General features: G+C 49.7%; 1 protein-coding gene across 1 annotated transcript in view; it reads left to right on the forward strand.

Annotated features, from left to right (window-relative positions):
- The window catches only part of TMEM131L (transmembrane 131 like), a 160,323-nt gene extending 136,552 nt beyond the window's left edge, over positions 1 to 23,771 (forward strand). The window contains exons 27-35 of the mRNA XM_060012170.1: positions 5,966 to 6,090; positions 8,801 to 8,967; positions 10,029 to 10,214; positions 12,889 to 12,967; positions 14,559 to 14,641; positions 18,994 to 19,114; positions 20,548 to 20,639; positions 21,981 to 22,120; positions 22,799 to 23,771. Coding sequence (XP_059868153.1) covers positions 5,966 to 6,090; positions 8,801 to 8,967; positions 10,029 to 10,214; positions 12,889 to 12,967; positions 14,559 to 14,641; positions 18,994 to 19,114; positions 20,548 to 20,639; positions 21,981 to 22,120; positions 22,799 to 23,074 — 1,269 coding nt within the window. The 3' untranslated portion in view covers positions 23,075 to 23,771. The remainder of the gene's footprint in view (positions 1 to 5,965; positions 6,091 to 8,800; positions 8,968 to 10,028; positions 10,215 to 12,888; positions 12,968 to 14,558; positions 14,642 to 18,993; positions 19,115 to 20,547; positions 20,640 to 21,980; positions 22,121 to 22,798) is intronic.
- The last annotated feature ends 2,661 nt before the right edge of the window (positions 23,772 to 26,432 follow it).

A 26,432-nucleotide genomic window follows, 5' to 3' on the forward strand; every position in this document is an offset into this window, starting at 1 on the left:
GGAGAACCTGCTTATTTCTGAGTGATGGGATTTTGCATGATTTCTTTTTTCCTCCTTTATGCTACTCAATTTTTGCTTAAACTCCACAAAAAGCATGCATTTTTCATTTAAGTAAATGGAATGAGAGTGATACCGAATAAGAAAATCGCAGACATTCCAAACCAGGAATTTGTGGTCTGTCGAGAAAGACATTTCCATGTAGTCAAGTGCTAAAGTCAGTGCATAGTAGAGGGGATTGCAGAGATGGGAATGTCAGCTTAGCTTGCAGGGGCCATGGAAAGCCCCGAGGAGGAAGGAACTTGTGCAGGGGGAGTGTAGAGAAGCAGAGGAGGCGAGGGGGCAGCCGGCACCACCGGGTCTCGTGGCATGGTTGGGAGCAGTGAGGGAGTCGTCTGACCGAGAAGGAGCTCAGTCAAGAGGGGGAAGGAAGGGGAGGGCAGAGGCAGAGTCCTGCCCGCTTGCCAAGGCCCTCGTATGCCAACTCAGAGTTTAGACTTTAGTCCCTGGATCTCAGTGGGAGACACAAGGAAGTAAGTAAGCACACGCACTAGGAAGGGAAGGTTGCCTGCTCAGGAATTTCAGGACCAAATTTTTAAAAGCACATTGGTCCAAACAGAAAAGTCTTTTTGGAGGATTTGGCCTGAGGGTGGCCAGTTTGGGGACCCTGCTGCAAATCATGGAATGCTATCGAAGGGTCCTGAACCGGGCAGGGGGTGGCGGGTAGAGGAGGGTGTATGAGAAATGGAAAACAACCTGTGGACTGCGATCTTCTTGAAGGTCGTAATTGAGTATCTTTCAATTCAGTTTCATGGAGATGGGCAGGGCACCTGTTACAAAGAGCCAGTGTGGTGGTTTAGCGAGTGCTTGAATGAATGTGTGAATAATGCATTTCTGAAGGATCAGTCCTAGTGTTTTGGAGGCTGGGTTGGGGAGGGCAGAAATGGATACCAGCTCTCTTCTCACCGGGAGGCTGCTTCTCTGCTGGGAGGTGTGATGTAATCAAGATTCTGTTTGGGCAGGAGCAGGGGTGAAGGACGGGAAGAGGAGGTAGGAGACAGTGTAGAAGAAAGACCAGCAGGACTTCTTAGCACCTGGCTGCGTAAAGGGGAGGAGCTGGCTTTGCTTGCAAAAAACAGCTCCAAGGTTTTAAGTCTGGGTAACTAAAAGATGGGGAATTGGGGCTTCATTTTTATGTTTGTCAGGGCCGTGTTGCCTCGTGGTTAGCAGCATGGACTTTGCAGCTGGTGTGAGCCCAGCTCGACACTTACTCTGTAACATTGGGCGAGTTACTCAACATCTCAGTTTCCTCATCTGAAAAATGAGGGTAATAATAGTATCTCTGCCTCCTAGGTTTGTGAGGACTGGAGGAGTGAATATAGCAAGTGGTTAGAATAGCAGCACTTGTGAAGCACTGCCCAGTAGTAAGAATCAAAGAGGTGACAGGTGTGACTGTGGTCATTGCCGACAGAGGGGGTTGGCTGGACTTGGACGTGGCAGAGCCTGGTAGATGGGAGATACCGAGCCAGAGCTGCCATGGTGAGGCCGGCCTGGGCCTGGGACGTGGAAGTTGTTCCCGTGGAGTTTAGAACTGAAGGGTGACGTGAATTCTCTGAAGTGTGCGCGGAGACCAGCGGCCCGAGTCTGCTTGATGGAGCAGGTATAGTGACGGAGGGCAGGCACGCCGGCCGGGCCATGGAGACAGGGCATGCAAATCAGGAGCGGAAGTCAAGTCATTGGATCTGGGGGAGGAGAGACTGGACACATTGGGAGCGGGGACGTCCGTGCTGCCCTGCAATGAAGTGGAAGCCGAAGCTAAGTGGTGCCGACCCCTCCCAGATGTGTCCTGGGAGGAGAGGTGGGAACTGATCACTGCAGGGCCCTCGGTGCAGGGCTGTCTGGAGGGGACCCTGAGGTCAGGCTGGGGATGCTGCGCCGTCTTCCGTGTGTGTGGGTGCCGTGCCCCCACCTCACATGCCCCCCAGCCCTGAAGTCTCCCCTGGCTCCCGTCCAGACTTGCCCCGTGTGCCGGTGCCCCCGGCCGTGTCTTCACACCAGGTTGAGGGGGCCACGGGCCGTGTCTTGATCCCTGTCTGTGGCACTCAGACCCTTCTTGGCCTTGGTCCCAGGGCTTGGGTGGGTTCCTCCTTCCCTTCCTGGTCTGTGATCCTGGGCAGGACGGACGTCTGCTCTGGGTGCGGGCTGCAGGGGGGCTGCAGCGGGGCCGAGGGTCTGGGGGCTTGGGCTGTGCTTGGGGCTCCGAGGTTGCTTGTAGTCACCTGGGCGGGATGGGGGCGGAGCTGTGGGCGTTCCTCTCTGCCAGCTCTGGGGGCCACGCTCAGTTTTGTAGGCTCTTCTTTAAACCACCTTGAGTGTACTTTCCATCCCATTGTTCATTTGGAGAAAATCATTCTCAATAAACACATTCCCAAGCGCAGTGCTCAGTGTTTGTTTTTCTTGTACGTTCTTGGAGCCTGACTTTGCAGCTTAGAAAATTGTACAGATCTGTCTATAGCACATGGGGAACATTCCTCCAGATTTATTGGCAGAGGAGGTTGAAGACCAGATTTGGGAGCCGCAAACTAAATTTTAATCCCAGCCCTGGCTGTTTATTTTCTTGTAAGCAGATCTTTTTTTTTCCCCCTTAGAAAAGGAATTCATGATTATTACAGAAGCATAAAGAAGGGAGGGCAAGATCTGTCCAAAATGGACCACTTTTTGCATTTTTCTGTATTCTCTTCCTTCTCTATGCAAGTGTTTTAAAACTTGGGATAATTATTATTGTGTATATGGAACCTTGTTATAATGTCGTAATTCTGAATTTTGTCATGTTAGAAATTAATGGGAAACTTTGTTTTCAGTGGTTACATAACATTCCATCATTTAACTGTGCCGTAATCCAAACCATTCCCCAGCAGTTGGACATTAAAGTTGTTTGCAACTTTTTATTTTCATAGTAGCATGATGAACTAAGTCTGGCCTGTATATCTGGTACGTCCTTGCTATAGGTTTCTAAAAATAGAATTAGAGTGTCGACTGTCAGGGCCCCTGGTGTGTGCCGCCAGCTCGCTCTCCGGAAGCAGGGTCCCTGTTTCCCCTCATGCCTGGTGCACGACAGCCATTGTGTTACTCTGGTCTCGGCAGCACCGTTTTTTGGCAAAATCTTAGTCAGTGGGATAGGTAAGTGATGGTGTTTTGTTTCTCATCTCAGTTTGCCTCCCTTACTAGGGAAAAGTAAGCATTTTCCTTCATTTTTTGTAAAATTCTGAAAAACACAAGCAAAAAGTCATTCATCCACGATCCTGCCACTGACATTTAAAAATATATATATTTTTTCTAAGTTAAGAGGTGAATGTCTGACCTGGTTTCTCTTGCCCTGCTGAGAGACACACGTGGTACCACACGCGGCTTCCCTAGCCTGTCCTCGTGTTTGCAGGCATAAACACGCAGTGTCAACACACTTGTGTTTTTAAAGCCAAAATGGAAAGATGAGGTAATTGGTCTCTTCTAAAAACATACTTTATTATTAAATATTTTGGAGGAACTCTTCATGTTTTTGGCCTTCTCTATTTCTTCTGTGAATTTGCATTTCATGTCCTTTACCCACTTTTCTATTGAGTGTCACTGTTTTTTTCTTGTTTTCTGTGAGAACATAGGTGAAGGTATTAGCTCTTTGTCTATCAAATAGTATCAGATTTTTTTCTTAGTTTGTCATTTCCCTCTTATTTTTATTCGCTTTGACTTATGTACAGTGGCTTTAAGAATGCCTTCGTGCAGTCAATCTGTGATTTCTCTTTGATTTCTTTCTTTTCTTTTACTATTAAAGCTTAGGAAATCTTATTTCCTCACCCTGCGGCCAGTTAAATTGTCCCTCATTCAGGGAGATCAGAGAACTTAGTTCAGATAATTCAACAATGATGATGATAATAGCTAAGTCTTATGTAAACTGCTTACCACTGTCAGGTACTTTAATCCTCACAACAGCCTTTTGGAAGACCTGGGAAACCGAGGCAAAGAGAGGTTAAGTCACTTGCCCAAGATGAGTCAGCTTGTCACACGAAGTGAGGTTCAGACCAGGTGGTTTGGCCACAGAGACTGGTCTTAATTTCAGGTCTGCGTGGACCCTTTCCGATGCTGGCTAGTCCTGCTTCGTCACATGAGGCACCTCCCCACCAGAAAACAAAGAGCCGATTGCCCCTGTCTTCTTCCTCCTATTTCCTGACAAGTCTGTTGGCTTTGGCTCTCAGGTTGCTTTCCCCTCTGCCCCACCTGCGGCATCCGCTGCGGGCCTGTCCGCCCCCAGCTGTCCCAGCCCCATGCCTCTGCACTGCCCCGTGCTTCTCTCTCGGTCTCTCTTTGTGTCATACACACACACACGCACGCACGCACGCCCCTCTTCCCCAGCCCTCCTGTGTGTGCTGCTTCTCCAGCACTCCATCCACACCTCCTTGTCCAGCATGTCCCCCGTGCTCCTGAAACTCACTCTCTGATACTCACAGTAGGTGGCGATGCTTCTGACCACCAAGTCCCCGCTGGGTGTAGCCCTCCAGTGCCTCCCTTCTTGTGGCCTGTTATGCCATTCTAACCAGGCTGTGCTGAGAAGGCAGCCACGTCCAGAGTGACTCCTGCTCAGATCACCCTTCCTGGCTCCACTTGGGGCTGGTCCTTTATTTGTGGGTGACCCTGGAGGGACAGAAAGGTTCAGGTACTCGCTGTGTTGAAAAGCCTTTCTTGGCCCTTAAGTGGACAGAGTGAGGCAGGGCAGGGGCAGACTCTCCCCCCCCCACAGCAAAAGTTGGAAATTCACAGAGAGCAATACTTGAATAAATGTGGTTTGTATTTAAAGTTTAACATTGGATCGCATCTGATCATACGTCTTTAATGTGTCTATTTAGCATCAAACTTAAACGATTAGCATACGGTCCTGTAGGATAGGGCTTTGTATGTTTAACTTACCATGTTTTTAAAATGCCTTCAGAATGAGAAAAAAGGTAATACGTATTGGGAGAAAAAATAAAGGAGTGTAAAGAAGAGAGCAAAAATACCATAATCCCACCACATGCACACTTAAAATATCATTTTATTTCTAGTGTTCGTCTCTTGTAGTGAGCATATTGCTTTGATGGAAGCATGAGGCTTTCAGTACCCCAGACATGTAATGTGCAGGCATCTAAAACCTTTTATTTTTCTTCTGCTAAAGGGGCAGCATATGGTGGAAGGAAGAAAAGGAGAAAGTATTAGTAGACATTAGAGATAGGAGCTACTTAAAAAGGGAATCCCCCTCCCCTTGGGCCTGTTAGTAGACCATGCCTAACATTTAGAAGAGGAAAAAACCCAAATTAAAAAAATTTTTATTTATATGCGTATATATATATATATATACATATTATATATAATATATTTCTGTCTCATGCTAAATTAAGTTTTTCAGAACCACATTAAAAAAACATCAAGCATATTCTTGGCATTATTTACTTGAAAAGCTTAAACTAGTTTGGAGCATTCTCTGGAGTTTTGCCTGTTCTCCTAAAGTTCATCTATAAACAAATAAAAACATAAATACACAAATTACTCCTCAGTTGCGTTTTTACACGATTTTTCTTCAGTAGTAATTCATGTGAATTGCACATACCAAATAAACAGGTGAAGGTCGGAGGATTTACTGCTGCTGAGGTTAACGGGCAAGCTGACCATAAATTACTAACAGATGTTTTTCCTTTTTAGCCCCTTAGAAATTTTATAGGCGACAATTTTTTTTTCTTTTTGCAGAAGCTGAGGGGAGGTAGAGAAAGAAGGGAAATGAAAACAGACTAGAGATTGAGAAATGTATGTCTGTTTTCACTAGTGGTGGAATGTTCTGAATTCAGATGGAGTTGGTCTTCAAAAGTTAAAAGAAAAAACCATACACAGGTTTTATTTGTGTTAGTAGATTGCAACCCTTACTAAAACTTTTCTTTTTCCTCTTTAGCAGGAAGATCCTTATAGGAAGAAGAGGCTTCAGGAGAAAAAAGAAGGAAACTTACAAAATTTAAATTGGAATAAAAATCGAGCATGTAGAAAAAACAAGAAAAGGGGTGCTGCCCAGGTCTTGAGGTGTGTGATTTTTACAGTCCCTTTAAATTTTTCATCTATTATTTACTCTATAATTTTACATTTAGCTATTATGTTTCCATCTTATTTTTGTTACGTTGGATACAGATAATATGAGAGTGTAGATGTTTGTGTTTTGAGATAAAGATATATTCTTAAAAGTAACATATCTTCTGGTTATGTTTTTATTTATTTTGTTGAAAACCCCTTAAGATGAGCAAAATTTTAAAATTTTACTTAATAAAATGTAAAAAGCTATAGCAGGTTTTAGGGAAAAAGCATAGCCATCCCTCCACACCAGGGGCGTTGGTGGAGCAGGTGGTAGAGGACCTCTGGGCACAGGCAGGCCCACAGTCCCAGCTTGACCCTGACTGTCTGGGGTCCCGATAATGCAAGAGAATAGTCCCCACGCATAGAATCTTTGCCCCGATTGATCGTCCAGCAGAAGGTAGGTTCTTCTGCTGTGGGAAGTGAGCTGCAGATAGATAACTGTGAGATTTGCCTGAAGCCCCAGAGGTGGTCGGGGGGCAGAGCCAGACATGACCCCAGGCAGTCAGGCAGCCTCCTTGGGAAACCTTGCTTCTTTTCTAACCTGTAAAATTAAGGTGCTGCCGTGTTCGTGCGGATCCCATGTGTCTGGGTTCCCAGAAGTAGCTCTCCAAGCCTAATTTTACAGAAATTCCGTAGCTCGAGAATTTTTTCCCACCAGGTCAGCAGCGCATCCATTCTGATGTCACATACGGAGTGCCTCTGGCAGACCTGTGCCCCTGCGCCCTCTGCCCTGGTCCCTGGGGAGCCTCTCAGGTGGCCCTCGCGCTGACGAGCTCCCTGATTCCTGTCGCAAGTGGGCTTCGGAGCCTGTTTCCTCCCACCTTGCCCCTCCATCTCCACTGCTCCGGCTTTTCTTCCTTTGAGCCTTGGCATCTGGGGATTTCTCTTTCTTGTGAGCTCAGCTAGGTACTTAAATGTGTTGCTGTCAGATGTGTTCTCTAGCAGTTCCAGATTTGCGTGGGGAAGGGACTCCACCCTGCTGTAAGTGGTTGCTCTTGTGGTTGGGAGGGAACTGTGGCAGAACCGCCCACGTGGTGGCCAGGACCCCCGCATGGAGGCATGTGACATGCTGCTTCCAGTGTCTGCCCCCTTTGCGATCAGGAGCTTGGACCCTGGGATTCAGCCCTGTAACACGTGCCCCCCCTTCCTCGAATGTCCTGTTCTGCTGGAGGAGGGCCAGGCGACCCCAGGGGGGCTTCAAGCTCTAGTTCTGTGTCCTGCAATCAGCAAAATGCAAACAGGAAAAAAGGAAAGATACACATTATTAGATTATTGATGGGTAATTATTAAATTATTAAATACTACTTACTAATGGGTAATTATTCTTATTTAGGCTAAATTATTATTATTATTATTTTTTTTTTTTTTTGCGGTACGCAGGCCTCTCACTGTTGTGGCCTCTCCCGTTGCGGAGCACAGGCTCCGGACACACAGGCTCAGCGGCCATGGCTCACGGGCCCAGCCGTTCTGCGGCATGTGGGATCTTCCCGGACCGGGGCATGAACCCGCGTCTCCTGCATCGGCAGGCGGACTCTCAACCACTGCGCCACCTGGGCAGCCCTGGGCTAAATTATTTGAAAGCTGCAATGTGGTCTCCTATAGAAAGGAAAGTCACACCTTGTATTTTCATAAAAATTTGATGGACTTATGTGGTCACTTTAAAGTGGCATGTTTTTCTGATGTGGACATATAGAAAGATATAAAATTAGGGTGGAATTTCACCAATTAAATGTTACAATATATTTTTGAAAGCAGATTTCTGACATGCTAAAGAAACAAATTACGGTGTTAAAGAATAACTTCCAAGGAGCTTGCAGGTAATCAGAATGTTTTGAGAACGTGATGCTTACGTAGGTGGTGGTTGTTGGACTGTCTGTTGCCAATCTGTCTCTATACTCTGTCTCTATACTCTTTACCCTGAGTGGTCACAAACCACTGAGACCATCGGCTTCATCTCACACCTGTCCTCCTACAGATGTGACATGAGGTGCGGAAGTTGGACTGTGTGAAATAATCACCTAGGTCTTCACGGAGCGTTCTCTGACACATTTCTGTGTCTCCATTTACAAAGCTGTATTACAGATTTTCCCGCAAGTTCATAGTCTAGTTAGAGAGGTATAAATGTTGGACTGTGAACTCCTTGGGGGAAGAACTTCATTCTTCTTTGTAGACGCCACACCTTTCCTAACAGTACATGGCTCATGGTCGTCACTCCACAAATGTTTGCTAAATGAATGAATGAGAAAAGATTTCAGTTAACGCTCAGACGTTCCCCCAGACGCCAAGGAGCAGGTTCATCTACTGAGAGTCATGTTTTACACGAAAACCAAGGAAGACATACAGAGAGTCATGGGTTCTAGTCCTGCACCTGCCACTTACCAGTTGACCTTGGGGGACTCATTTAACCTGTAGAGTTTTACTCTTCTCACTGTAAAATATGAAGAGATTAAATGAGCTCCAACTTAATTCTCGTTCTAAAACAGCAAAATCTTGTTCTTCCTAATCTCTCTCCCTTACTTATCGTCTTCTCCCAGCAGACCCAGAGAGAAGAGGGCTCAAGTTGTCCCAGATTCACCTTTTCACCTCTGCTAAGTCTCAAGGAAAGCAGGTATGTGTGTATGCACGATAAAATGCAGACATGATTTTTTTGTGGCTCTTCCAGGCCTTCGGAACAGAGTGAATTAAAGCTGGTGTGCAGTGAATTTGAAAGGTCTGAGCTGAGCAGTGACATCGACTTAAGGAGCTGGTGTATCCAGGAAAACCCTGGGGAAGCATGTAAAGCAGATGCTGGCATTGGAAGCAGCTTACCTGCCTCGCAGGGAGAGGCAGGTATGGAACCGCGTGGAGCTACCAAACAGTGCTTCTGTCGGGATTGTTGTTGATTGTTATTTCCTCGGGGAAGTGCCCAGTGTGAGAGCTTATCACTTCACCCAAGCCTGAATGGAAAGCTGTCCGGATGAGACAGTAGGCTGCGATTCTTCTGAGCCTGGGCAGGCCCGTAGGGTTGCCCCGCCTACCTCCCACTCCTCTAAAATCTGGCCACTCTCGACTGTGTCATGCCGACGGCTGAATAACCGTGGGTGATGGCTCAGGACAGGACTCCCTTGGTGAAAGAGGAAGGTAGGGGAAAGCCAGGGGAGAACAGCGGCCGTCCTCACACCCCTGCGCCAGGTGGTTCCTGCAGAGCCAGGCTGCTGCTCCGCCGAGGGCTGCTGGCCGGTGACCTGGGGGCCCCGGGGCTGGGTCCAGGGAGGGGTGGAGGGTGGCAGGAGAGGAAGGTCCTGCGGGGGGGGGGGGGAGGGGTGTGGGACACCGACACGCACATTTCCAGACACGTGTGCGTTGTTTCTCGGTCTTCCTGGAGGTTCTTCCCACCCACACATAAATAATACTGTGAAACTCTCGGTGGACATTTAAAAGCACTTTTTATGAGAGTCTAGTTGATTTACAGTGTTGTGTTAGTTTCAGGTGTACAGCAGAGTGCATCAGTCGTACGTATATCTTGGGGGACATTTTAATACAAGAGAGAGAAATTACCTACACGTCTCCAGTCCGAGAGAGTAGCCTTGATTTTCTTGAGAGAAGTACTTGTTATTTCCAGAACCACTTTTAGGTCGCGATTATCATTGGTGTTGACTGTCTCAGGCTAGACCACGTTCACTGTCCGGCCCACGGCAGAGCCTGTGGGGCCCGTGACTCGCCCCCGCGGCTTCCTCAGGGCCCATCGTCAGTTTCAGGGAGCGTCTTCCTTCTCGCTGGATGGGCAGAGGGGGCAGATCCTGAAGCTGAGCCCTGCCTTCTTCATACCTTGGCCTCTCTCCTTCTACTGGAAGTGGCATCAGGTTGAAAACTCTGTAAGCGAAACACGACTCCTCTCTCACTTCCCACAGAGGGTTACTTCCAGAAGCCGGGGAAGAAGCGCATGGAGAAGTCCTGCTCAGACTCCAGCTCGGACTGTGGCAGCTCCTCGGGCAGCGTGCGTGCCAGCCGGGGCAGCTGGGGCAGCTGGAGCAGTGCCAGCAGCTCTGACGGGGACAAGAAGCCCATGCTGGGCCCTCAGCACTTCCTGCCACCTGGTGAGTCTGGGACTGAGGCCTCCTGGCCCTCCTGCCCCGGCACCCAGAACAGGGGCCTGATCTGCCTTCCAGTGCCGCCTGCCCGCGGTGGGCTCTGCATTCCCGTGCTTGCTTTGCTTTGCATTTTATCCACTTTCTTTTTTCTTTCTTCCTTCCTGCCTCCCTCCATTATTATTATTATTTTTTAAAGTCTGTATCTTGGAAACAGTTCAAAGAATTTCCACGTTTATCTTTTCACTTGTACATGTGTTTGTTGTGGTAAAGAATACATAACACAAAATCTACTATTTTAACCATTTTTAAGTGTCCAGTTCAGTGGCATTAAATGCGTTCACATTGTTGTGCAGTCATCGCCACCATCCATCTTTGGGCCTTCTTCCCCATCCCAAACAGAAACTCGGTACCTATTAAACCGTAGCTCTCCCTTCCCCACTCCTACAGCCCTGTGAACCTCTATTCTGCTTTCTGTCTGTGAATTTGAATACTCTCGTATCTGGTAAGTGAGGTCATACAATACTTGTCCTTTGGTGAGTGGCTTATTTCACTTAGCATGGTGTCTTCAAGGTTCATCCATGTTGTGACATGTCAGGATTTCCTTCCTTCTTAAAGGCTGAATAATAAATATTCCGTTGTCTGTGGATAGACTGCATTTTATCTCTCTATTCATCTGTTGATGGACACTTGGGTTTTTCCACCTTTTGCGTCTTATGAATAATGTTGCTATGAACAGTGGTCCTCCCTTGTTTTTGAAAAATTTAAAGGTACAGGAAAGGTCAAAGAAGCATCTATATTTCTGTCACCTAGAATTAATAACTCTTAATTTTGTCATATTTGCCCTCCTTTTTTTTTAAGAGGTAATATTTTATAGTCTTCCGCTTCCTCTTGCTTGAGAGACTCACTGTCCACTGTCATGGACTTGCTGTGTATTCTTTTAATCCATACTTTATTTTACATTCATATATCAACAAAACAGAGAATTTTTTTTTTTTTTTTTTTTTTTGCGCTATGTGGGCCTCTCACTGTTGTGGCCTCTCCCGTTGCGGAGCACAGGCTCCGGACGCGCAGGCTCAGTGGCCATGGCTCACGGGCCCAGCCGCTCCACGGCATGTGGGATCTTCCCGGACCGGGGCACGAACCCGTGTCCCCTGCATTGGCAGGCGGACTCTCAACCACTGCACCACCAGGGAAGCCCCAGAGAATTGTTTTTAACTCACATAACGGAGATCACGCTTCAGTAAGCATGCTGCGTCTTGCTGTTTCACTCAGTGTTGTTTGTCCTACCTCCATGTCTACGTAAAGATTTAATTCACTCCTTTTCGCTGTCATGGTCAACATAGTACAGGTTAAGCTTTGTTATCAGGACAGGGGGGAGACAGGGGTTCCATTGGCGTCACCGTGGCATCCATGGGACGCTCACTCTGTACGCAGGGCCACGGCGGGCGCTCCCCGTGCCTCCAAGGACCTGGGCTCAGAGAGCTCGCGTGGCTTGTTGGACGCCCTGGGACTCTGACTCCCCCCGAGCCCAGCCCACTTCCCACTGCCTCCCGCTCATTACAGCGGCCTCTGCTGTGTCTCCCGCCAGCAGTGATTACCTATAAAGAAGCTCCTGTCTGGGAGACCTGGGCCCTGGCACCATAAAAACCTAGACACGTGCCCACTTGTGATTTCAGTCCGTTTCTCAGCCTTTTTCACATCATTGGCCCTTCCTGCAGGTGCCTTTTTAGACACTGTTTGCCTAGTGACCCCCCACGGACATACACGTACATCTGTTTATTACTGTGTGCTGGAGAACGCCACGAGGGCTTGGATGCAGGACGGCTTGCGGTGTTTTGTTTGGTGGCGGGGATGGTCTTCTTGGCCACTGAAGGCAGTACGCCTGATGGTGCTAACGCGAGAGTTTTTAAAATTGGTGCTTAACATCAATAAAAAAATAGAAGCGCAGCTCTCGCTTGGGGGATAAGGCCAACAGCAGGAGAATGAGAAAGGTGAGTGATGGCCTTGCTTGTAACACAGGGCGTAAGACTCAGTCTAGTTATGTTCAGAGGTTGTATAATAAATATCAGGAAAATGTCCCCAATATAATTTTTTAAAAGATGTATTTATTATGTACATATTTATTTTATTTATTTTTGGCTGCGTCAGGTCTTTGTTGTAGTATGCGGCATCTTTTGTTGTGGCGCGTGGGCTTCTCTCTAGTTGTGGCGTGCAGGTTTTCTCTCTCTAGTTGTGGCACGCGGGTTCCCCAGCACGTGGGCTCTGTAGTTTGTAGCACGAGGGCTCTAGTTGAGGCTCATGAGCTCAGTAGTTGTGGCATGCGGGCTTAGTTGCCCCGCGGCGTGTGGGATCTTAGTTCCCTGAGCAGGGATGGAACCCGTTTTCCCCTGCATTGTAAGGCGGATTCTTTACCACTGGACCACCAGGGAAGTCCCCCCCCAATATGATTAATTGTGTAAAAGATCAAAAACACAAAGTATTTTTGAAGTATGATCCAAGTTTTATACACATTCATACGTAAAAGTTTTTTTAATTAAAAAATTGACTGAATATCCATTAAATGTGAAAAATAAATCATTCATAGGGGTTAACGATGTTAGCGATCTGCATCTTAACACAGGATATACACAGTTGAATTATGCTTATAAAAACTTGTGATCACCTTTTTGTTTTTATGCAGGAGACAGTGTTTCACAAAATGACTTTCCCTCTGAAGCTCCCATCTCCTTGAATCTTTCTCATAACATCTGCAATCCCACGTAAGTGTTTAGTTTTCCAGCTTTTACAGTATGTTTTAGGTACTGCTTTTTTCTTTCATTCTGTGTGTTTCTTCTTTGTACTTGGTTCTGCAGGCTAAAATAGGAAAACCTTTTAAGGATGTGAGAAAGTAAAATCTGATTTTATTAATAATTCAGGGCGTACAGTCTTTCCAAGACAACACGCTTGTGTGGGGACGTCCCTGGTATCGCTGGTCCTTTCAGTGAACGGCCGCGTTAGAAGGTGTCGCTCCTGAAAGTAGGAAGAACAGTAGTAACAGTAAGGATGGGAACCAGCTACTCTTTTCTAGGACTTGAAATAAAACTGAGCACTGATGGTTCAGAAAAGTTTGCAAGAACCTAGGAGACACATGTTTACGGTTTCACCGTGTGATGATTTCTGCAGCATCGGACAAAATAAACAAGCACCATTTACTGAGAGAGAGAAGAGGAGGGTATGTTAGAAGGAGAGGGTTTCAGAGTGAGGAGTGTGGTTAGGTTTTAGGCACCATGAGAGGACAGGGGGTGGTGTCATAAAAATGGAATGGATGAGGAAAGCTCTATGCGAGCTCTTACTGTTAGGGGTAGAGAGTAAACCAGGAGTGGGAGGTTGTTGCCAGCTGCTGAAAGGCAGATTGGAAACTGCAGACTACCTTAGTTAGCATTGTGCTGTTGGTGTTTGTTAAAACAAGACTTCCCTGGGGGCTTCCCTGGTGGCGCAGTGGTTAAGAATCCACCTGCCAGTGCAGGGGACACGGTTCGACCCCTGGTCCGGGAAGATCCCACATGCCGTGGAGCAACTAAGCCCGTGCGCCACAACTACTGAGCCTGCAGTCTAGAGCCCGCAAGCCACAACTACTGAAGCCCACGTGCTGCAACTACTGAAGTCCACGCATTCTGGGGCCCATGTGCCGCAACTGTTGAGCCTGTGTGCTGCAGCTACTGAAGCCTGTGCACCTAGAGCCCGTGCTCCACAACAAGAGAAGCCACCACAATGAGAAGCACGCACACCACAGCAAAGGGTAGCCCCCACTCGCCACGACTAAAGAAAACCTGCGCAGAACAACAAAGACCCAACGCAGCCATAAATGAATGAATGAATACATACATACATATATACATACATACTCTTACACCAAAATAGAAGATTGAAGGTAGATGTTATTTAAAAAAAAAAAAGACTTCTCTGGATCTTGGGAATTTAATATTCCTCAGCCCTTTTGTGGGTGTATACCTTTATGTCTCTAGTATCTTTATGGTTTTTGAGGGGAAGAATTCATGTAAAAACGCAGTCAGGGGCTTCCCTGGTGGCGCAGTGGTTGAGAGTCCACCTGCTGATGCAGGGGACGCGGGTTCGTGCCCCGGTCCGGGAAGATCCCACATGCCGCAGAGCGACTAGGCCCGTGAGCCATGGCCGCTGAGCCTGCGCGTCCGGAGCCTGTGCTCCGCAACGGGAGAGGCCACAACAGTGAGAGGCCTGCGTACCGCAAAAAACAAAACAAAACAAAAAAAAAAAGCACGGACTTAGTTACAGAAATCCAGCATTTCCTTGTACAGAGAGGGTCAGTGGCTCATCTTCTTGCTCTCCCCGCAGAGACGTGAGTAGCTTCCCCCGACACGTGGACGCCCCCTGTCCCAGCCTTCCTGCTGGGCCTGCGGCTGTTGAAGAAGATAAAGGTGAGGCCCGTTGCTCTTGCTCCGGACACCGGCCAGGTGTCCATGTCGTGCTGCTGGCCGGGGAGCTTGAGAACAGACAGAGCTGGCTTGTCTGTGCCCCGGCTCCCGAGCGTCGGGAAGGCCCCTGTCCTCTGCCCTGGCGTCCTCAGGGCCCCTGGCCTCGGCTGCCCCTTCTGCACGGACCCTGAGCTCCATCCTGGGACACAAGGCACAGGTGGCCTGTGGCCCCGGAGCAAGGTGGGGCCCCTTTACAGGGGTTGCCTCCGCCGTTAGTTCCCTTTCCCATCTAGGGTGGCAGAAAAGCGGGGAGCAGACGGAGGGTCCGGCGCCCCGATTAGCTGACTTCCACCTCCCGTGTCTCTGCCTGTCCCCCGTCCCCACTCCTCCCCCTTGTCTCAGAAGCCTGTCCACTGATCCAGCCTCCCTCCTGCACCGGTGCTGAGGCCAAGCGCTGAGCTCTGCGGCCTCAGCCAGGCAGGGACGGCGGCCCAGGAGCCTGGACACGGGGCCCGGGGAGGGAAGCCGCTCCGCCCAGGGTCTGCCCCGGAGGTTAGCTCCAGGCCCCCTCTCTTTCCTTCTCCTTCCCTTCACCTCTCTTGCCTTCGTTTCTCCTCTTTTCTCCTCGCGCCTCCTTCCTGCCTAACCAGGCTCAGGAATGGTGGCAGGATGAGCCTGGTTGTTACCCTCTGCGGCACCGTCGAGCTCTTGCTTTTGCTCACGTGAATCGTGCTGGACTAAAGGCTGCCCAGCACAGTGGGCACTTTTACTTTGAAGGCAGGAGGCTTCCAGCTCTGTGGTTACAGAGAGTTTATCTGCTGTCAGATTATCAACAGAAATAAACTATTTGTGAGTTGGATCTGCCTACTGGTCCAATAAAAATAAGTGTTTTTGATGAAAAAATACTCTTAAATTCAGTAATTTGCTTAGGCAAGATTTAGGGAGGTTTAGAAGGTACCACCTTTTCTCTTGGAGGTGATAGAGGAGGGAGAGGATTTAATGAACGGTGAGGAAAAAGAAAACCTGTGTCAAAACAGGTACGCCTGCCATGTTCTCCTGTCTTTGTTTTTGTCGTCAGTTGGAGAATCGTATGTCATCTAGTGTCTTATCCATGTTGTGTGTATGTGTTTCAAGCGCCTTTTTACCTCGTCTTTGTTAATAGTCTGCAGTTACTTTTTGATGACCCGTTACAATCCCTGTTGAGGCCCTAAAGTCACTACAGAAACAGCCCTTGTTCACAGTCACTGTCCACAGGGCCGGTGCCGTCCCCTTCCTCTGCCCGCACCTCCCTCACGCGCCCCAGCCTCAGTCCTCCCACCTGCTGTCACGTCCCCTCTGGGCCCCCTCCCCCTGCGCTGCACCCTCCTTGCAGAGCCACGGGCGTGGTTTGGCCCAGTTTTCCAGTGTCTCTGCCCTGTGCCGTGCAGATGAGCGAGACTGGAGAGCAGCGCACACAGCCGGCCGGCCACCAGCCTCCACCCCGCCCCCCGTGCCCACCTGTCAGTCCTCTGCCGGGTTCTCTTAGCTCATGCTTCCCGTTACCTGGGGAAGAGAGAGGCTCCGCCTGCCCCGTCTTCCACCCGCCACCCCCGCTGCCCTCCTGCTGCGGCCCGTGTGTTGTCAGGCTGCCCTCCTCTGTGGGGTCCCTTTCCGGCTCGGTGCCAGCGTCGGGTTTTCTCTAACGGGTCGTCCCCACCGGCATCCGTACATACCGTGAGACCTCCCATCCCGTCCTTAACACAGAAGCAGCCACTCTCCCTTGACGCCCCCTTATCTGGCTGCTTCTGTGCCCTCCTCTCCGGGAGAGCTGCCTGGGGCAGTTGTCTGCCTGATGCTTAGATTCCTTTCCTCCTGTTCTCCCTGAAACCGCTGGGGCTGGCTGTGCCGTGACACCGGAGCAGTGTCTGCGGGACCCCAGTGATCTCCGTGGCCGGGGCCCCGCACTCCGGCCTCCTGAGACCTTCTGCTCGGGCTGTGACCTCGGGGGTCCCGGTGCAGTTCCCCTCGGCTCCCCCAGCTCTCATGCTCATCTGGGTCGTGCTCTCCTGGTGGTCCGTCCACCTCCAGCCCCCCGACAGCTCCCACTTCTGCACAGCCAGCTGCCGGTGCCATCTGTCCTCAGGCCTGCACCGGTGTCCCGTACAGAATGCTCACCTGCTCAGCCCTACTCCTCGCACAGTCTCCCACTCGGGCTTTCTTGTTGCTCAGGCCAGAAGTCTGGGCGTCATCCTGGACTCTTTTCCTCATCCCCACATGGGATCTGTTGTCTCACTCTGCCTCTGCCTTCCAAACAGACCCAGAATCTGATCACTTCTCCCCACGGCCACCATTCTTTCTCGCCGCAGCCTCCCGACAGGTCTCTCTACTTCTCACCTCACCTCACTATCCCATTGTCTTTTATTTTCTTTCTTTTTGGGATATAATTGATACATAATATTAGATTCGTTTCAGGGGTATAACTAATGTAATGATTCATCATATGTACATATTGCAAAACGATCACCACGGTAACGCTGGTGAACATCCGCCACCACCTTACCGTCTCTTTTCAGCACAGCAGCCAGAGGGATGATATTGAACGTGAGTCAGATCACATCACTGTCGAGACCGGGGAAGGGTCTGAGGCGTTTACCCTACTTATTACGAGCTAACAAGTTAGCCTGCCATGATTTTGTAGCTTCTGCCAGAGGACAAGAGGCTCCTGGGTCAGAGAATAGGACGCTTAGCACAGCAAGCAGCCTGAGCATCTTGTAAGCACACTTCCTTCAGGCCTCCAGTCCCTTGGGGGCGATGCAGGGCCGCCCAGGTGGGCGACATTATCTTTATTATGTTGGACGAAGCAAACTTGCCCGTTGCTCTAGGGGGAGATCCTGTCTCCATCTTCTGAGGCTTTGTTTAGCAAATATCCTTGGAAAGATAGGTCAGAACGTGGGCAGTCAGAGCATCCATTCCAGGAAGCAAAGAAACGTGAGACCCACAGAGATCGTCTCGAAGCAGCATACACACCCCTCGTTTCTGTGCGGTCTTGGCTTCCGGTCCATTTGTTCATGAGCACCTGAGTGCAGAGGCGGTTCTTGGTTGATCTGATCTTAATCGGCTCATGCAGCCTCTGGTCCCAGCGATACTCAACAGGACTTTCACGGCAGGATGCCCCGCCCTGCAGGACTGACCGTAGGGTGCCTGCCCAACCGCTGAGCAAGGCCCCAAACACCAGGGCGGCCTTAGGAGGTGGACCTCGTCCTTGAGAGACCCCCACAGCTATGACAGCTACGTGGTCTCTGGTGGTGTTTCTTTAAACGCTCGAAGGTCTCTCTGACCACCGTGAGCTGCAGGTCTCTGGGTCTCCAGGCGGGTGATTGCCGCCGGCTCCCACATGCGGGTGCAGCCCTGGGGGCGCGCACGCTGCTTGGAAGGCGAGAGTTGTGTCCATGTATTCCTGTCCATGTATTCCCCCCGTCCCCGTGTGGCCTGGTTGGCTGGTAGACCTTCGGGTTCCCAGTGCATTTCGAATAGTTGAGTCTATTCTTTCTTTGTGGAGTTCCTGCCCATGTGCAGATGGCCAGTCTGCCCCTTTAATCCATGCCACCAACCACTGGCGTCCATCCGTGCATCCCACGTATGAGCAACGGCTGTGGCGGTGAAGGTGGAGACAAGCAGAGGTGCTGCAGGTGTTTGCTGGGAAGAGCAGGAGCCGGGTGTCCCCTGGAAAGGTTTAGGGGGACGGTGTTCAAACTGAGGTCAGGACCATATTGTTGGCACACCCAGCAGGCAGGCGCTTCCACGGCTTGGGAGCGCCGAGCCGGGACAGGGTCCCTCCCGAGGAAGCCTCAGGGGCAATTGTGGAAAACAGGGCTCACTTACGTCACTCCAAGCCCGGTACCTGCAGGGTGCAGGGTGTTCTCTCCCTTGGTGCTGAGGTTGGCCCCCTCCACTGCCACAGAATCCTTGTGTCTCATCCCTGGGGCTGTAACAGCACCGTTTTCCCAGCTTCTTACTTCTTTTGTTTGTTGTTTGTCTCCGCTCACTTGAATGTCAACGTGTTCACTGCTGTGTCCTGGGAATCCTGCCGGGGCTTTGCAGGAAGCAGGCAGGCCCTGCAGTGCTTGTTGAGTCACTACCATGATCTCGTAATCCGGGCCAGGAGACGGTTGTGTCCCGTCTGAAGTGCAGGTCAAAGCAGCGCGCGGCCCTTGCACTTTACAGACAGAAGGGCTCTAGCGGTGAAGCCGCGCGGGTGATAGGGGCTGGGGGCGGGGCTTCCTGGAGAGAGGAGAAGTCGAGCTGGTCCTTGCAGGAAGGGTGGCCGAGGGCTGCATGAGAAGGAGGGGGGCTGAGAGGCCTGTTCTCTTCCGCAGGTCTCTACCCCCCGGGGGACCTGTGGCCCGCACAGCCCGTGTGTGTGACCAGCGGCTTCGGCTGCGCCCTGGAGAGCAGCGGGCCGGCCGTGCTGCCCGCGCCCGCCCCGGTGCACAGCAGGTATGCGCTCCATCCGGATGACGGCAGCAGCGGCCGGGTCCGGGCTTTCTCCCCAGCTCCTGAGCTGGGTGTTGCCAGCTGCTTTTTGGAGTTGAGCTGTGATGTCTGAAAAATTACAAGCCAGGAATTGAGAGAAACAGGGAAGGAAAAAAGTAACAGCCGGTGACCACGTCAGTGTTTTCCTTTTTAAACTGAAAAGACGAGCTATTCATATATTAGAGGCAAAACTGAAAAAACAAAAACAGTTCCTCATAATTCCTACCCGCTAACAGAATAAAAATTTCCATTTTTCCTTGGCATTAATCTTGAACACATTTAAAAAGTTTAAAGATCGAATAATTTGAGTATTGAAAAATAGTTCCACAAGTGGCAGCTTCTTAGACTTGCCATTAGATTAATCATTCAATTATGAAACCTTGAGAAAATGTTAATATCTATGTTTAATCAGAATCCAGTTGAAGTTTTATTGGGGAGTTCAGCTTATTATAATAGAGGTAGTTACTTTCTTATTCTATAATGAAAATCCAGATTGCAGTTGGGATCAAAGCATCTACCATGAGTCATAGTCTGGCCTTGCCCCAAGCGGAAGGTGGCAGTTCGTAGCGGATGTGTTTGAGCCCCCTGGGTGGGTGTTGGGACCCTCTCGGCAGTGTCCCATCCTCCACGTGCTGACAAAGCCACAGCCACGGGCTCTGCCTCTGGTTAGACTTAACAAACGCGGGTGGGTTTTAGTTTGTTGTTGTTTTTTTTTAATGTAATACCTTTTAGTTAAAAGTGAGAGCAATTTTCTCTTTCAAATCTTGGTCCTGCTTACATGCTTTACACCTAACCATGGGCAAGTTTTTTACAGTCTAAGTGAAAGTACTTCTCTGGCAAACTGAAAGCCGGGTTTTGATCCATTCCCCTTATCTAGACATAATTTATTTGCTTTTTCTTGTCTCATTTAAAGAAAAGCTCCCCTGCCCCCACTTTTCCCTGAGTCCCTGGCTCTCTGTACTCAACAGATCAAACTCCATCTCTGACTTTCTTTGGAATTATAAATGACATACAGTATTACATTTCAGTTGTACAACATAGTGATTCATTATTTTTATACGTTCCAAAATGATCACCATGTAAGTCTAGTCATCATCTCTCACCACACAGAGTATTACAGTGTGATTAACTATGTTTCCTATGCTGTACATTAATTACATCCCCATTGAAAGGAAGTGGGCATCCAGTCCAAGCCATCCATCCTGCAGTGCTGTGTCATTGGTGATGAGCGTTGAGTTAGTAAGTCTTTGATTCAGTGACAATAAAGTACTTCTTTAATTTTCCAGAGTTGAGGAATTAGCAGCGATGAGGATGCTGGGCAATAACATCGTACTCCTCTTTCTTTCCTTGATCTGTTGACATCCTGTTTCTGAAACTAGACCCCTTGTTTTTTGTAGCAGTTTCATTGATTGGAATGCAACGTGTGAAGGCCAGTTTCCCAGTGTGTACTGCCCCCTGGAATTGAACGACTACAATGCCTTTCCGGAAGGTAAAGCTGTTTGGACAATCCTAATGTCATTCTTTTTTTCTTTTTGGCTGTGTCGGTCTTAGTTGCAGCCCACGGGATCTTTCATTGCAGTGCACGGGCTTCTCTCTAGTCGTGCCGTGTGGATTTTCTCTCTCTAGTTGTGGCACGGGCTCCAGGGCACTTGAGCTCTGTAGTTTGCGGCACACGGGCTCTCTTGTTGAGACACGAGAGTTCAGTAGTTGTGGCACGCGGGCTTAGTTGCCCCGCAGCATGTGGGATCTTAGTTCCCTGACCAGGGATCGAGCATGCATCCCCTGCATTGGAAGGTGGATTCTTTCTTTACCACTGGACCACCAGGGAAGTCCCCCAGTGCCATTCTTTTATTCTCAGAAAGTCAAAGCAGTGTGGACTCAACACACTAACTGCAGAGAATGTGCCTTTGAGAATGATCTTCCAGGATGCTGCTGAGTCAGTTCTTCGTGTGGGTCCAGCATGCCTGCCATATGTAATTTTATATGGCCCAAAAAAGCCCTCTAAACCCGGGTGTCTGGGAACTTGTACAAATAACCCTAATCTATTTAGTCCTTCAAATTAGGTAGAACGGGGTCATTTGGATCTATGTGGACCTAAACTGTGGATTATCCATTGGATTATCCATTGGGAGGCTGGGGTTAGTTACTCTTTTTAGGCAAACAAGTCCCAGGTGAGGTAGAATCATTTACCTGCTTGTTCCTCAGCATGTCCTGATGCTTATGCCCCTGGATGGTGCTGCAGAAGGAAGGGAAGGAGCTTGAAGGGGAAATTGTGAAAAATTGCAGATTCTTGGGCCCAAATATAAGTACAAGATGCTTGTACTTATCTGGGTTTTGATATATGCAGTGCTCTATGATAATCACAAGGGGGTGCTGTGGTAACTTTCTTTCTGCCTGTGAGGCTGGGTTTATACCTTCTTACTGCTGTTGGAGAAGGGCTTGGTTTCCTATTACTTTATCAATGCATATGGTGTATGTGGAGACGGCCGACATTGGCATGACAGGCAATAAAAGAAAATTTTAAGGACTGGTAAGAACCTTGACACTATTCAAATCTATGGTAGTATCTACTACTATAAAAGTATAGCAGTATTTTGGTGTATTCTGTGTATTAGAAAGAGTCCCATCAAATTATCAAATACAAAAAATTAAGCCCAGAGGAAGAACTTCCTGAGGGCTTCCCAGGTGGTGTGTGTCATGGAGTAATTATTTTATGTTCATCTTTAACTTGTCAATATAGTAAGGCCTTGAGAGCTTTCTGTCTGAGAGTGAGAATTCCATTGTCTCCAGAAAAATGTTCACCTCTGTCGATGTCTCCCATTCTTTGTAGAAAACATTAACTACCCCAATGGCTTCCCCTGTCCTGCCGAAGTTCAGACAGACTTCATTGACCACAGCTCCCAGTCTGCCTGGAACAGCCCCCCAAATGTGCCGACCGCCTGGGGACACGCTGGCCTCATCAGCTCTCCGGTCAGTGCCGCCCGGTCCTGCTGTGCCTGGGTTCTTTCCAGTGCCTGCCTCATCCTGGTCTCACTGTAGCTTTAGGGTTGGGTTCAGATCAGCCAGAGCCCGGCTTGTTCCCCTTAGGTCACCAGCCACGCTCTGCAGGGGGCTCACACGTAGTCAGATGGGCAGGGGCTTGCAGACACCAGCAGCCAAGACGCCCCAAACCACACCGAGGAGAGATGGTTGTTGATGACGTTGAACTTGGGCCAGGAAGACCTCTGGGATGCAGCTGTGTTCCTGTGGCCTCGCTGACCTTTCATCTGAACCTTCCAGGAAGGTCAGGCAGTGTCAGCGACAGGTCTGGAGGGCTTCCTGCCTGGGGACACCCTCTGTGCTTCTCTGACACCCACTCTGCTGCTTCTTTACACATGGAGGGCATTCGACCTGTGGGTCCTTCCTTGGGTTGATAAAAGGTTATCGATAGTTTGATGGGAATTTCATGACCTTCTGTTTGAGGAAAATGGAATTAAAGCCACCCAGGTGGCTGAGAATAGTGTAATAATGTCCAGGTAGCTTGGATTGATTACACTGTGGTAGCCACGGGTACATAGTCAACCTTGCCATTGCCTTTCTAAGCCTTCTTTATTTTTTTAAACATTTCTTTCTTTATTTTTTTTTTTCTTCTCCTCACGTATCCTTCAGCCCTACCTCACAAGCACCCGAAGCTTGTCTCCGATGTCTGGACTTTTTGGTTCCATCTGGGCCCCGCAAAGCGACGTGTATGAAAATTGCTGCCCCATCAACCCCACCACGGAACACTCGACTCACATGGAAAACCAGGCGGTCATGTGCAAGGAATACTACCCTGGGTTTAACCCATTCCGTGCCTATATGGACCTGGACATATGGACTAGTACCGCGAACAGGAACGCAAACTTCCCACTGTCCAGAGACTCGAGCTACTGTGGGAACGTGTGAACAAGATTCGAGTTTTGAACAGTGTGAATAAAGAGGCTTGTGTTTTGATTACTAGCGTAAACTGGTTGTTGACATAGATTGACGTTTGTGGTTATTTTGGCACTTTTATATGAAAATAAATTTTTTAATGAAATCTGGGTGCTCTATTTTTTTTTAATCCTTCACAAAACAGTGATAGAAACGAAGCATCCATGTGTCCTAACTTCATAACTCAAGGAGCGTGTCAGACACAGCAAATGTGTAAATCAGGACCAGGGCGGCTTCTAAGAAGGTAAGAGTTGAGAAATAAAAGCACTGCAGTGATTGCCCCCTCCGTGGGCATCGGACTCCCCGGGAGCTTGCGGAAAGTGACTTTGATCAGGTGGCTTTCCGAGGGATGCTGCTGTAATGGGCCTGTGGCTCAGGCAGCCAGGATTTTGTTTCAAGTGCTCCGTTGATTGAAACGAGCCTCCAGTGTTGGGAAGCCAGCTGCTAGTCACTTGCCTGGACGGACCAGTCCTGGTGGGCAGGGCTGCTGGGGTGGAGCAGCAGAACAGTGGCACTGTTCTGTGTGACAGGGATGTTCCCTCCCCGCCATCAGGCCAGCCACCAAGGGCACGACAGCAGTAGGGACATGCTGGTAAGTGTCCGGTTTCCCTCCGAGCGAACAGGCTGAGTCCAAGTCCAAGTACTGAGCGGTTGAGGGTGCTGGTGCGTGTTTGCTAGGCTGGTTTGTATCTGCCTGTCAGTGATCTTAGAAATCCATGTGATGGAATTATCTGTTTGCATGTATCAACTTTGAAAACATTTCAGCTTTTAATAAAAATGTCTTATTTTTACATTTTGTTTTGTCTTCATTGGAAATGGAATGGGAGAGATTTTTGAGTGGAATGCTGGGTTCACTTGCTTTTTCTTACTCTTTGCCTTGGCTGTGTGGGACCCCGGGCGAAGGCTGAGTGTACTGTAACCCGGGACTGCCCTCCTGCAAGGAGCACCTCCGAGCATGCACGGCTACTGGAAACCTCTCAGGCTACCGACTTGGAATCCCTCATCCCCAGTACTGAATAATGCTGAAAAGTAATTTAGGTTCTAGGTATATACCCAAAAGAAGTGAAACAGATGCTTGTGCACCATGTTCACTGAAGGACTATTCACAGTAGCCAGAAGGTGGAAACAACCTAAATGTCCACTGATGGAAGAATGGATAAGCAAAATGTGGTATATACAGACAATAGGATATTCAGCCTTAGAAGGGAAGGAAATTCTGATACATGCTACATCATGGATGAACCTTGAAAACATGCTGAGTGAAATAAGCCCGTCACAAAAGTACAAGTGTTGTATGATTCCACTTATATGAGGTACCTAGTGCGGTCAAATTCAGAGTCAGAAAGTAGGATAGAGGTTACCAGAGGCTTGAAGGGGAGGGGAGTGGGGAGTCAATGTTTAATAAGCTCAGAGTTTCAGTTTGAGGAGCTGAAAATGTTCTGGAGATGGATGGTGGTGATGGTTACATGACTGCGAATGTACTTCATGCCACTAGACTGTACACGTAAAAACGGTTAAAATGGTAAGTGTCGTGCTATGTGTATTTTACCAAAATAAAATAATTTAGGTTGATGAAAAGTGCCCCAAAGCATTTTCAATATCAAATTCAAAACTTCCCCACCAGAGACAGTCTGAGACATTTAGATGCTCGTTCTTCTCTCTGCTCAGATCGTTGATCTAATTTTTTTTCCTGCTTTCACTGATCCTTCAATTCCCCATCGGCAAAGACCAAAGCAAGTTTTTATTCCACTCTATACAGAAGAAAGTAAAACGCTGCGCTTGAGCGGGAATATTATCTTCAGCCATAAGACTAAATTCAGTGACGGGGGAACTGGAAGTTTCTATTCATTTGAAAATATTTGCCAAGCACCTCCCGGGAGCTGGGACCTGTCCAGGGCCTGTGGGTGCAGCAGAGGACAGGACAGACAAGGTCCTGCTGGGGCATTCCAGGAGCAGGGTCAGGGAAGAAGCAAGCAAAAGGTTCAATGAGTATTTCGGGTCCTGGTGAGCGGTGAGAGGCCAAGGGGTGACGTGACCAGCAGGGGAGGTGGCAGGGGTACCTGGGGTATCAGGGGAAATCTCCCTGCGGAGGTACATCTGAGGTACAACCTGGGTGACGAGAAAGCCGGCGGTGCCCGGATCAGCGGGCCAGAGCCTCCAGCAGAGGAAAGAGCGAGGACAAAGCCTCCGCGGCGGGAGGCCAGGGCGGCTGGGGCCCCGTGAGTCAGGGCCACAGGCACAGAGGCCGCGGGGCAGAGGCCACCTCCCTAAGGCCTCGTAGGCCTGTGAGGAGAGGATGGGAAGGGCAGTGGGCACCACTGGGGTGTCTTAAGGGAGAGGGAATGTCATCTGATTTGAGTGTCAGAGTCACTGAGGGCTGGATGGAGAGAGGTCCTGGGGGGGCGGGGCGGGAGGGACAGTCCCGGCAGTCAGTCACCTGCAGCAGCGGGTGACAGGACAGTGCCAGCAGGCTGGGGTGGAGGGGCATAGGGAGGCCAGCGCCCCTGCTGGGCCTCGAGAGCTGGGTCCTGCTGATGCCCTTGACCGAGAGGAAGAGCCCCGGGGCAGGGGGAGGGTCTGGTTGGGAGCGGGGGGGGCAGGGGGGGTGGTCGAGAGGTCTGTGCTGGACTATTCGGTGTGGGAGGCCTCATACCCAAGTGCAGACGGCACAGAGGCTGTGGCCCCAACAAATCTGAAGTTCGGTGGAGCTCAGGATTGGAGACTGGGGGGGCGTCCATCCTCGGCCTCCAGATGGTTCTAGAGCAATGGGACTGCCTGGGGCCTCTCGGGGAGGAGAAGGGTCCTGAGCACTTAGCCAGGGGCCCCCGTGTTTAGAAGAGGAGGCGGCGGCAGAGAAGACTGAGGTGGAATCGCTGAGTAGGTCAGAGGCCCAGAGGGGAGACAGTGGCTCAGGCTGGGTCAAAGGCTGGGGGACCCGTCAGATGAGGGAGCCCTGAGGACTGCATCCAGCCCATGACCCTTGTGGTGTCCTCAGCTGTTCCAGCCGCAGCCAGTTGACACGGGAGACGGAGGTGGCAGTGGAGAAGGCCAGCTGTGGGGAGCCGGATGCAGGGACACGAGGCCAAGGTGGGAGAGCGCTGGGCCTGCTGCGTGCGTACTGAGGGCGAGGCCCGGGCAGAGAGGGGGCAGGTGGGGCCCTGGGTGTCACTTACAGGCACCTGAGCCTGGACGGACAGGGGCGCTTCACCTCCCATGGTGGGAGGGACGGCAGAGACCTGAAGAATAGGTCTATTTATGAGAGAAGTGACAAGACGCCCAGGTTTGGGTTGCACATCATGGCCTCTGGCCTGTTTTTGTGGATAAAGTTGTA

The sequence above is a fragment of the Delphinus delphis genome, chromosome 5 (assembly GCF_949987515.2).
Source record: "Delphinus delphis chromosome 5, mDelDel1.2, whole genome shotgun sequence".
Lineage (NCBI taxonomy): Eukaryota > Metazoa > Chordata > Mammalia > Artiodactyla > Delphinidae > Delphinus > Delphinus delphis.